This window comes from Saccopteryx bilineata, chromosome 3, assembly GCF_036850765.1.
Source record: "Saccopteryx bilineata isolate mSacBil1 chromosome 3, mSacBil1_pri_phased_curated, whole genome shotgun sequence".
Classification (NCBI taxonomy): domain Eukaryota; kingdom Metazoa; phylum Chordata; class Mammalia; order Chiroptera; family Emballonuridae; genus Saccopteryx; species Saccopteryx bilineata.
Genome location: NC_089492.1, coordinates 1,720,735 through 1,733,325, shown reverse-complemented (window position 1 = coordinate 1,733,325; position 12,591 = coordinate 1,720,735). Strand labels below are relative to the sequence as shown.

Genomic DNA, 12,591 nt, shown 5'->3' with positions numbered 1-12,591 from the left:
ATTGTATACCCAGCAGAAATATCTTTCAGGAATTCAGGTGAAATAAAGACACTCCCAGATAAAGCAAAACTAGGAGGCGTCTCTCTGTGGAAATTCTGCAACTTCCCTGAGCCTGTTATTGCTTTAAATAAAAAAGGCTAAAAGGGGCAAAAGACTGAAGACTTAGATAAACATGTCAGCAAAGAAGAGGCTCGGAGTATAAATAAGCACGTGGAAAGATGGTCCACATCCTTCGCGAAATGTAATTTCAAGCCATGAATGAGATCTCACATCACACCGGCTAAAACAGAAAATGCCGGCCACACCCAGTGCTACAGCAATGCGGAGCGACAAGAACTCGTCGGTACAACCAACGAGGACACTCACTCGGTGCAGCCACTCTGGAAAACACTCTGGCGGAGTCTTGCCGCATTACACATCCATGTTCTAGAGGGTCCGTAGAACTCAGTAGGTACGCATCCGAGGGAGACAGGAACTTAGGTCTACAACAGGGGTCCCCAAACTTTTTACACAGGGGGCCAGTTCTCTGTCCCTCAGACCGTTGGAGGGCTGGAGTATAAAAAAAACTATGAACAAATCTCTATGCACACTGCACATATCTTATTTTTAAGTAAAAAAACAAAACGGGAACAAATACAATATTTAAAATAAAAAACAAGTAAATTTAAATCAACAAACTGACCAGTATTTCAGTGGGAACTATGCTCCTCTCACTGACCACCAATGAAACAGGTGCCCCCTCCAGAAGTGCAGTGGGGGCCGGATAAATGGCCTCAGGGGGCCGCATGCGGCCCGCGGGCCGTAGTTTGGGGACCCCTGGTCTACAAACACCTGTATAGAACGTTCAAAGCATCCTTCTTTGTAATAGCTCCCAATTGGAAATTACCAATGTCCTCCAATGGATGATGGTTCACTGGGGCACATCCGTGTCACAGCTGGGGTCCTAGCAGCAAAAAGGAGCAAACTTGGTACATGTCACTAGGCAGCATGCTGTGTGACTCCAATGACATGACCTCCTCTCCCCTAAAAAAGACAAAACCATAGTTTTGGACACACCGTGGTAGTCAGGAGTGGAGGACGGTGTGACTACCGCCAGGCAGTTTGGGGGAACCCTTAGGAGTGAAGACACTTCCTGTCTTGACTGTGGTGGTGGTGATTAAACAAACACGAAAACACACAAGAACTCAAAGGACGTCGTGTGTGAATGAGCATTAACTGTCCAGAGTGAGGGCCTCCTTCAGACGCAGGCATGGCCGGCTTCAGGAGCTTTCCTGGTAGGAGCGTTTGGGAGTGGGCAAGGGTGCCCTCAGAGGCACGGGTGTTCTTGCCACGATGACCTGGCAGACAGTGACGCGTGGCCCCTGCGGGACGCCCCCCTCTGGCACTTGCACAGTTGCTCCCCCAGGCAGACGGTGACGCGTGGCCCCTGCGGGACCCCCCCTCTGGCACTTGCACTGTTGCTCCCCCAGGCAGACGGTGACGCGTGGCCCCTGCGGGACCCCCCCTCTGGCACTTGCACAGTTGCTCCCCCAGGCAGACGGTGACGCGTGGCCCCTGCGGGACCCCCCCTCTGGCACTTGCACTGTTGCTCCCCCAGGCAGACGGTGACGCGTGGCCCCTGAGGGACTCCCCCTCTGGCACTTGCACAGTTGCTCCCCCGGGCACCCCCAACTCCTCCCTCTGGCTGTTCCCTCCCCGCCATCTGGCTCTCTGAAGGCAGGGGCACCCCCCCCCATTAGACTGGCAGCCCTACAGAGCAAACCAGCAATGGAGACTGGCATTCACTGGACGTTGACGGTGCGCTGGCCTCAGCTGGGTGCTGCACATGCCACACCCTTGAGGGGGGACATTTGCCCCACTTTATGGGGGAGGCATTGGGGGCCTGCTGGGGGCAGTGCTGGGGTTTGAACCCAGGCAGCCTGAGCCCGCGGCTACCCCACCAGAGCCCCGCTGCCCCTCCTCTGTCTCTGCCCTGCCCGGGAGTCAGGTCTGCCCCGACTCTGCACTGGCAAAGGGCATCTCGGAGCCCGGGCAGGAGTGAAACCAGCGCAGGAATGTCCCAGGGTCCCAGCAGTCAGGGGACCTCCCGGCGTGGGGAGGACTGGGGAGGGGGCCCGGACTCGGGCGTCTGTCCGCTGTCTGCCAGCCACTCCCTTGCAGCAGTCTAATGGGGCTGTGTGCAAACTCCCTCCCCCGGCAGGGGAGGACCTGTGAATTGATTAGGTGACACCTGGGCTCCCTGCAGGGACGGTGCCTGAGAACGGGCCCCAAGGCAGTGCTGAGGATCTGGGGCAGCAAGGAGGGCAGCGTGGGCGGAGGGTCAGGCCAGGAGGCGCGGCCCTCTCTGCTGGCCACGTGGCCACCTGCAGCTCAAGCAGTCCCCTTATCAGGTACAAGACAGAGGATGCGAAGGGGCCATGCGGGGTGCAGGTGAAGGCCAGGGGTGCTGAGTCACCCTGCTCTGTGGAGGGAGCCGTCCCAAGGACAAGGTCAGCACAGGAGGACCAGGCAAAGCGAGGAGTGTTTCGTAGAAGCTGAGCTGGACCCTGGTCGCATTTTGCCTGAAAAACCACACGATCCAGAATTTCTGTCAGTGAGAGTCAATCCACTCCCTTGACAGGGTCAGCCAGCAGGGTGGGGTCTTCTGCTACAGAACACTGAGAGGCCATGTCTGCGACAGCGCACAGCTCAGCTGTCCCTGAGGGTGGGGGCCTGCGGAAGGACAGGAGCCTTGGGCACACAGGGGGAGGGGGGAGGGGCACTCCATGTCATGGGGTGGGGTCATGGGGGCTGGGCATGGTGTGGGCTGGGTCCGCTGGACGCAGCGGGCATGGGAAGGAGAACCAGGCAGTTGCCAGGCCCGGGACACTTAGCCAGTGTCCACTTGGCCCAATTTAAAATTCACAGGTAGCACCGCACACCTTTGCTGGAACTGCGAGAAGCACAGCCTGGCCTTTATTCAATTGTGAGGGTTATTCATGGCACCCCCAGAAGGACTGGCCGCTCCTCCCTCCTCCAGCCACACGCGATGACAGACACACATACACACATGTGAGACACATGTGTGTGCGCACTTGTACCCATGCAATCTGCACACAGCTTGTGTGTTAATATCCATATGCACACGTGCACCCCTGTATGCATGTGTGTGCACACCAGGTGTGTGTATGCAATGTGCTTATACAAATGTCCATGATCACGTGTGCATACGGGTAAGCGCACAGACATGCACATGTGTGGTATGCACGGGCATCCATATGTCTGTGTGCACACACATACACACAGGAAACACTTCTGTTGGTGTTTGCACACATGTGCACATGCATATGAGCATGTGTGTGTTCACAGGTACACACCAGCACACCCCCGTGCACACGTGGATTTCACACACAGCCACGTGTCAATACACTTGCATTTGTAGATTTAACAGTGACCGAAGCACTGGGGGACCCACGAAGAGCCAGGGCCCAGAAAGACAGCAGCAGTGCCCTGCCCACCACCCGGGCCCCATCTGGCAGAGCTGTAAGGTCAGAGGTCAGGGCAGAGGTCAGGGACACAGCTCTGTGCTCCCACGTGCCAGGCGGTGCCAGAGCCCAGGCCAGCCCCTCAGCCGGAGCACATGACCACTTGGTCTGAACAACGGGCATCCCACCTCCCCCTGCCAGGCTCTGAGGAGGCAGGAAGATCACGAGGCAGGTGGACACGGGACCCCTCCCTGCCCCCCTCAATTTCAGAAATGAGGTTTCCAGAAGCAGGGAGGTTGGCTGGTAGACGTCCCCGGACCTGGTGGTGCTGAAGACCCAGAGGGTCCCTGGGCCCGACCTCGGCTCTGGGAGAGATCAAGAGGCTCCTCCCCAGCACCCAGGGGACCTCAGCTCCCATGGTTGGCAGTGAGCCGAACTGTCCCATCCCTAGAGTCTGTCCTTGGCCAGGTGGGTGGGTCCGGACCATGCATGCTGCACTGGGAGGTGGGGACACTGGGCTGCAGGGACCACGTGCGGCTGTGGGTGGGGAAGTGTCCAGCACCTTCAGATCAGCTCTGGGCTTCAACGTCCTTGTCTGTCTTGTGACTGCCATCCTGAGCCAGGGCAGGGTCGGGCAGGGGAGAAGTCCTGCGTCTTCTCTCCTTCGGGTTCTTGAGAAACAGCCTTTGCCACCTTCTCAGGGCTGGGAGAGCTGCTGTTCTTCACGCCATGTACATCTGAGGCTGCAGGTGCCAGCAGCCCTGGGCACTAAGGAGGCCAGCCCTGGACGAGCACCACCACTCTGGCCCGGTTTGTGACCCACATTGCCTTCCCGTCCCCCCGGGCACTGCAGGAGTGCCTGCTGGGGGTGATTCTGGGAGTGTGAGTGGGCGTGGGTGTGTGTTAAAACCGCCGCCTCCTGACACACGCACACACACCCTGGTACGCTGTCCTGACAGACCCCTCAGGGCGTGCCCAGGCCCCTCCCTCCCCACACCCTAGCCGAGACATTGGACTCTGGGCCGCACACTTGGGCCGCCCCTTCCGGTCAGGTCCCGTGGCGCCCCGCCCAGCACAGGGGCCCCACCTCACACCTCTGTCGCTCTCTCCCTCTCTCCCTCGACCCCGCCAGCGAGGCTCAGCCTGTCCCTGTCGCTCCGGCCCCCGGGCCCTGGGCAGTATCCTGACTGTGTAAATGGGACCTGGAAGAGACTGGCCACCGGCACCATGACCTCCAGGGGTCAGAGCGTGACCTCCAGGGGTCAGAGCCGGGCTCTGTGCTGGCCCGCCTGGCAGAAGACACGCCCGGGACTCCCTTCACCCGCCAGCCCCAATGCCACCCCACCCTCCTGCCCTGTCACCACCTCCTTAGCGCTGTGTCGTCCCCCTAGGACCCAGCGCTGCGTCCCCGCCAGCCCCAGCGCCCTCCCTCACATCTTCCTTTGTCACGTCACATGTCGAGGCACCTGGAGAAGGTCCCTGGGCGTGCGGCAGCCGGCACCCCCTTCCCAAGGCGCCAACAGCGGTTCCGCTGCCCCCGGGCTGCCGTCGGCTGCCTCTGAGGAGAGCGGGTCTCAGTCACACGGTCAGCCTCTGGGGACCTGTGCCAGGGGTCGTGGGGGCCTCGCTCCTGACCGGTCAGCCCCCCCCTGGGCCCCGCCCCATGTCCAGGCCTGCGCGGGGTGGGGGGCTCGCTCCTGACCGGTCAGCCCCCCCCCGGGCCCCGCCCCATGCCCAGGCCTGCGCGGGGTGGGGGCCTCGCTCCTGACCGGTCAGCCCCCCCCTGGGCCCCGCCCCATGCCCAGGCCTGCGCGGGGTGGGGGCCTCGCTCCTGACCCGTCAGCCCTCCCTGGGCCCCGCCCCATGTCCAGGCCTGTGCGGGGTGGGGGCCTCGCTGTCCCCAGTCCTCCGTGGCCCGCGGTCCCAGGCCAGCCCCTCCACCGGAACCTGGCAGCGGGCTGGGCTGGGCCGGGCCGGGTCTTGGTTGCCTGTTTATTTTTTCCCTCTTTGCTTGTAACTCCTTTTTCCCTCTAAACTGGCCAGCACGGGAATTCACGACACACCCCCTGGTTCCCATTCTGGAACACTCTCCTCTCTGCTGCCTTAATTATCTAATTTGTAGTATCTCATCTCCCCTCCCTTTCATCTTTCCCCGAGCACCCCAACCAGTGAAAATAAATATGTATTTTTAATTCTGAGGCGCCTAATCTAATCTGGCAGGCCCCGTTCCGCCACTCTCTGGCACATGTCTCTGTCTGAGCGCCACTCCAGGCCACCAGGCATGCAGACCACCAGCCTGCCCTGCCCGCCAGCCAGCCGTGTGGGAGGGGTCTGGGGCCTGCACCCTGGGAGGCAGGTCCGGGGTGGGTGGACAGCACCCTGGGCCCAACAGTGCCGTTTCCTAGGGAGGTCACGGCACACTGCCCCCGCCCCCCACAGGAGGCTCCGGACCCTGAGCATCAGGACCCATATGTCAGCTGGGGCCTCCCAGTCCCTCCCGCCCTCCACTCTCCAGCGCCCAGGTCAGGTTCCAGGGCGGGCCTTTTGACAGGTGAGCAGATGGAGGCCCCCAGCAGTGGGTAATGGCCCCTTCCTGGTCAGCATGGGGCATATTCCACCCCTCATCTCCTTAGCTGGGCTTGGTGAGCTGGGTGGACCTTTGACCTGCTGCTTCTCTCAGAGGCCACGTCACCTCTCTGGAGACCCCCGCCCCAGCTGCATCACCACTGCATGCACCGGACCTGGGCCTGGTGCTCTGCCCTTTCCCCTCCCCAAGCTCCAGGCCCTGGTCATGAGCACCACAGATGGGCTGAGGAGTCCACTGGTAGGTAATGGGGCTGCACCTGGTCTGGCACCTGTCCTGCTTGGGGCGAGGGTGCCTGGGACAGGGAAGCAAGAGCCCCAGCCGAGCTGTGTCCCCTAGCTTGGCCTAGCTGTGACATGCCCGGAGGGCTCATCCTGGGGAGACTTCAGGCCTCCCACTGGCCCAAAGGCCTGTTTGTTAGCACCTGTTGCCTCTAACCTATTGGCTGGAAGTGGTTTTTTTATTTTTTTTTATTTTTTACAGAGGCAGAGATAGACAGGGACAGACAGACAGGAACGGAGAGAAATGAGAAGCATCAATCATCAGTTTCTCGTTGCGCGTTGCGACTTCTTAGTTGTTCATTGATTGCTTTCTCACATGTGCCTTGACCGCGGGCCTTCAGCAGACCGAGTAACCCCCTGCTGGAGCCAGCCACCTTGGATCTAAGCTGGTGAGCTCTTTGCTCAAACCAGATGAGCCCGCGCTAAAGCTGGCGACCTCGGGGTCTTGAACCTGGGTCCTTCCACATCCCAGTTCGACGCTCTATCCACTGCGCCACCACCTGGTCAGGCTGGAAGTGGTTTTAACATCTCTAACTTAGTGAACATCTTGCCTCCTAAGTGAGGTCTCCCCTGGCTAGTTTTTTAATTCCGTCAGTCATTCAATCATTTGCTTATTCATTTATCTTATCCAGAGTGCGCTTGGCTGCCCAGGTAGGAGGGGGTCCAGGGACTCAGAAATGAGGCTGGAGGCAGTGGTGGGGGGTGGCTCTCACACTGGGGCTCACGGCAGGGCCCTGAACCGGTCACACCCAGACAAGAGCCTGGCATTGCCACTCCAAGCCCCTTCCACTGACCTGTCCCAGTCTACCCTGACCTGTCCCAGTCTACCCTGACCTGTCCAGTCTACCCTGACCTGTCCAGTCTACCCGTCTCTTGTCCCTTTCCCTCTCGGCCTCTAAGGCCGGTGGGGATACCTGATGTACAGAGGAAAACAAATAGAAACCAACATGAGACACCCACCCAGGCCCCCAGCAGGACGGGCTCCAGGGACCAGTGTCACCACAGCCGTCACTGGACGTGTGTGCCCAAGGGGCGGCCACGCTGGGGGGCAAGCAGGCAGCACTTGGACAGTTCGAGCTGCGTGAGCCCATTGACCCAGGACTTGTGTTCCTGGGTGTGCACCGTAGAGCAACGCCTCCCCACGCACCCAAGGAGCCCGGGGGGGGGGGGCTGTCCGTGCAGCCTGCTCTGGAGATGGTGAGTGCACAGCCTGACATGCATGGCAGACACTGCTCTAATCTTTGTCCCAATGACACTGGGAATGGGGTCAGGAACAGAAGACGGGATGAAGCACTGTGGCTGGCTCAGGGATGGAGTCTCTGTACATCTGAGCTCCTCCTAAGGGTGTAAGGAACCAACCCTCCCCTTCCCGCTCCCTGCGACACTGACTCCCGCCAGCTCCCAGGGAACTCAAGTCGGCCGGCTCTCGGAATGGATCCTTGTGCAGCCACAACTCCCTCCCCGGGAGTAAGTGTACAAGCTCAGATTGGGTGACAGCCGTCAGGGGTCCCTGCGGAGGCTTGGGGGTGACATTCAAGGTCATGTGGGACACAGCAGGGTGTGTGACCCAGGCTCTGTGTGCCAGGCTGTGCGCACGTGTCTGTGCTGTGTGTCTGCAGGGTGGTGGTGTCTGCGTGTTTGTGTGTGAACACGTGGGTGCGCACCCAGAGGCTGAGACCCTGTGGGTCTCACAGCCCAGCGGTGAACCCAGCTCCAACATGAGAGCAGAGGAGACAGAAACGGGTGCCAGCCTGGCCCGGGACAGGGCATGGGGGGTAAGGTGTGGGAAGGGGGATGCAGACTGATGGAGTGTTCCTGAGATCTAAGGAGCTGACCCTCGTGTCTTCCTGTGCTGCCACAGCCGACTCAGCCAGGCCTCCGCTCATCAGAGAGGAAGGCAGCCACTGGGCCCAGCCCTGAGCTAGGGGCCAAAATAGAGGCTGAAATGAGGGTGCCCCAGGCCATGCCCCTGAGAACTGGGGAGCAGACAGCACAGCCAGAAGAGGCTGCCTGGGAAACGGGGTGTGGGACAGCACTATAAGGGAACATCTCCCCACCCTCCCAGTGCTCCAGACTGGAGCAGGGATGGCAGAGGAACCACTGCAGAAGGACGCAGCATTGAGTCAGCCAGCCACTAGCTTGGGAACGTCAGTGAAAAGCCACACAGATTCTTGTTTCTGTAGTTGTGAGTCATCCAAACCAGGCAGATATATTCTCTTAAATATTATCAAATAATTTTCATCACCATCACCAAGAACACCACCATCATTATACCAATGTCATCATCACCACCATCACCACCACCATCACCGTCATCATGAACATCATCACCATCACCATCATCACCACCACCATCATCACCATCACCAACCACCACCATCACCACCATCACCACCAACCACCACCATCACCACCATCACCACCATCACCATCACCATCACCACTACCATCACCATCATCACCACCACCACCACCATCACCACCATCACCATCACCACCACCATCACCACCACCATCACCACCATCACCACCATCACCACCACCATCACCATCACCATCATCATCACCATCACCACCATCACCATCACCACCATCATCATCACCACCATCACCATCACCACCATCATCATCAACCACCACCATCACCACCATCACTACCATCACCATCATCACCAACCACCACCATCACCACCATCACCACCATCACCATCATCACCATCACCACCATCACCATCACCATCATCACCATCACCACCATCACCATCACCATCATCACCACCACCACCATCACCATCACCACCATCACCATCACCATCATCACCATCACCATCACCACCATCACCACCACCATCACCACCATCACCACCACCATCACCATCACCATCACCATCACCATCACCACCATCACCATCACCACCATCACCACCACCATCACCACCATCACCACCACCATCACCATCACCATCATCATCACCATCACCACCATCACCATCACCATCACCACCATCATCATCACCACCATCACCATCACCACCATCACCATCACCATCACTAGCACATCTTCCCCCGTTAGGTCTACATCGAGCAGAGGCTGGTGGCTGAACAACAAGGAGTCAGCTGAGAAGAGCAGGAGAGCACTGGCAGGGCCCAGATCTTTGCCAGGTTACCTGTCTGTCTTGTTGACTTGCTATCTGAGCCTCACTTTCTCCACCTTTAAGAGGGAAATTATGCTTCCTGACCTCTCCACTTTTCAATGTTATTTTGACAGTAAAATAATTTGAACTAGTTGACGGTGTTATGTAAATTGTAAAGTGCTGGGCAAATGTTCTGCATTATTGTCCCCATGTAAGGTCCGTTCCCAGTCGGTCCCCATCTCGGCCTCGTCCCAGCAACCACACATTTGCCAGGTCTTGGGAGCCTGCAGTTCCAGGAAGCAACCCCAGGAGCTGGAAGATTAATTCCACCTGTGACTGGAATGCAAACAATATGCAAATGACATGCAGATTTCCTCTGTTCTCCATTGGGAGACCTCAGCCCGGTGCCGGCTGCCCTGCTCCCCTCTGGGTCAGAACAGGTGGGGGGGTGAAGGGACAGGGCTGTGGGGGTCAGAGGAGGGAGGAAAAGGTGTGGAAACGTCAGCCCTTGAAGCAACGTCCTTGCCATGCCCCTGTTACCCAAAATGTCAACATGTCTTTAGAGAGGAGCAAGTGTCCCTTCGTTGTCTCAAATGTCAGCATCTGTAAATGGCCAACAGATATATGAAAAGATGCTCAGCTTCATTAGTTATTAGAGAAATGCAAATCAAAACTACAATGAGATACCACCTCACTCCTGTTAGATTAGCTATTATCAACAAGACGGGTAATAGCAAATGTTGGAGAGGCTGTGGAGAAAAAGGAACCCTCATTCACTGTTGGTGGGACTGTAAAGTAGTACAACCATTATGGAGGAAAGTATGGTGGTTCCTCAAAAAACTGCAAATGGAACTACCTTATGACCCAGCAATCCCTCTACTGGGTATATACCCCAAAACCTCAGAAACATTGATACGTGAAGACACATGTAGCCCCATGTTCATTGCAGCACTGTTCACAGTGGCCAAGACATGGAAACAACCAAAAAGCCCTTCAATAGAAGACTGGATAAAGAAGATGTGGCACATATACACTATGGAATACTACTCAGCCATAAGAAATGATGACATCAGATCATTTACAGCAAAATGGTGGGATCTTGATAACATTATAAGGAGTGAAATAAGTAAATCAGAAAAAAACAAGAACTACATGATTCCATACATTGGTGGAACATAAAAATGAGACTAAGAGACATGGACAAGAGTGTGGTGGTTACCAAGGGTGGGGGGGAGGGAGGACATGGGAGGGAGGGAGGGAGAGAGTTAGGGGGAGGGGGAGGGGCACAGAGAACTAGATAGAGGGTGACGGAGGACAATCTGACTTTGGGCGAGGGGTTTGCAACATAATTTGATGACAAAATAACCTAGACATGTTTTCTTTGAATATATGTACCCTGATTTATTAATGTCATCCCATTACCATTAATAAAAATTTGTTAAAAAAAAAAAAATGTCAGCATCTGTCCCCCTGTGTCCCATCACGCCTCCCTCTCTCTCCTCCCTTCCTCCCACTCTCACTAGGCGCCCTTGCAGGCCCTGGTTCTGTCTCCACCAATGGCACTTGGGCTTCGGAGAGAGAGGCAAACAAGAGATGACCCCCCCATAGTCCCTCCACACACACCACTGGAAAAGACAGGAGTCCTGACCAAAGGTGACATGGTCCAGGAAGCCCAAAGGGAAAGGGTGTCCCAGACAGAGGACACAGCAGACAGGGGCTTCCCAAAAGAAGGAAGAACCTGGCTCGAGCAGGGATGGGTGGGAGGGGAAGGACAAGGGCTGCCTGTGCTCGGGATGAAGGAGGAGGCGCCCACGTGGACCAGGACAGGTCCTGGGGCTGGGATGGGGCTGGGGGCTCTTTGGGAGGAAATGGAGAGGCACTGGAGGCGGTGAAGCCCAGGACAGACTCAGTGGCCCCTGCCATTCTGAAGGACTCAGCCCCGGGAGGAGGGCAGGCTGAGGAAGGGCAGAGTTCATCTTTACAGCCCCGAGGACCTGATCCAACTCTCGCTGAATACAGAGGGAGACTGAGGCCCAGGCGGGGAAGAGAGCGGCACATGGCCAGGCTGCAGGACTCCCAGATCCCACATGCTCTCTGCCCTTCCTCTGCACACCGCCTGCCCGTGCACACGTGAGCTGAGCACGGGGCTCCTCCCATGAAGAGATGGATTTGAGGGCCCTCCCATGTTGCCTGTGGGCCAGCCACCTGTCGGTCCCTTGCTGAGGCAGGGTTTGGTGTATAGGTCCAGGTCCAGGCCACAGGCCCCACTCCCAGCAGGACACCTGGCCCTTTGGATCTGCCTGAGGCCAGCCGACAGTGTATGGGCTCTTGACTTCGTGCTAGAGAAACTTCACAGCACGAGAACAGGGGGCACCTTCCAGGGCCCCCGTGGGCCTGAGCTCCGTCGCTGGCACCCATCTTGTCGGTGCCACAGGTCACTAGAGGTCATGGGGAGATGAGGGCACCCTTTGGGGGTGTTGCAGCCTTAGCACGTGGAGGGGCCCCACCCAGCACATGGGACTGTCTTGGCTGTGACCCTGCTGGAGCAAGCTGACGGAAACTGGTGACCGCCAGGACCTCAGGACAGCTCACAGCACAGCAAGGTCGGTCCCGGATCCAGGCCCGGACTCTGTTCTTCCCCCAGGGGGATCTCAGACCCCGGGGCTGTCACCGCGACGGGCCCCAAGGGCCTCAGCCCACCCTTTGAGAAGCCCTGGTGTGGAGGTATATCTGTTGCCCTCTGCACGTCTGTCTGCCCCGCCCCGGATTAGACATGCTTCCTGAAGCTTGACCCCACTGCCACCAGACCAATCAGACATGAGGGGCAAGAGCTTGGGGTAGCTGGTAGGGGAGGAGGGCGGCTGGTCCTACTTTGGACTCTGTGAGCCCGCTTCTGTGGCCATGTCTGCCTTGTCTCACTACTGTGTTCTGTGAGAAAGCTCAGAGAGGTGAAGGCACTGGCCAGGGCCACACAGCAGGTCCCCATCGGACACACCCCCCCCCGGCTATGTCCTAGGGTGTCCAGATCAAACCCCTCCCCAGTGATAGCTGAAGGCAGTAAGGCCTTCTGGTGGGGCCATGGGTGGGACATCAGGGCGGGGCGTGTCGGGAGGCCCGTTGGAGGCCCC

General features: G+C 57.9%; 1 protein-coding gene across 1 annotated transcript in view; it reads left to right on the top strand.

Annotated features, from left to right (window-relative positions):
- Positions 1 to 12,591, top strand: part of LOC136328948 (collagen alpha-1(I) chain-like) — a 28,062-nt gene that overhangs the window by 6,520 nt on the left and 8,951 nt on the right. Inside the window, exons 3-7 of the mRNA XM_066264923.1 lie at positions 4,856 to 5,049; positions 7,360 to 7,526; positions 7,949 to 8,104; positions 8,191 to 8,351; positions 12,108 to 12,187. Of these exons, the coding sequence (XP_066121020.1) occupies positions 4,856 to 5,049; positions 7,360 to 7,526; positions 7,949 to 8,104; positions 8,191 to 8,351; positions 12,108 to 12,187 (758 nt within the window). The remainder of the gene's footprint in view (positions 1 to 4,855; positions 5,050 to 7,359; positions 7,527 to 7,948; positions 8,105 to 8,190; positions 8,352 to 12,107; positions 12,188 to 12,591) is intronic.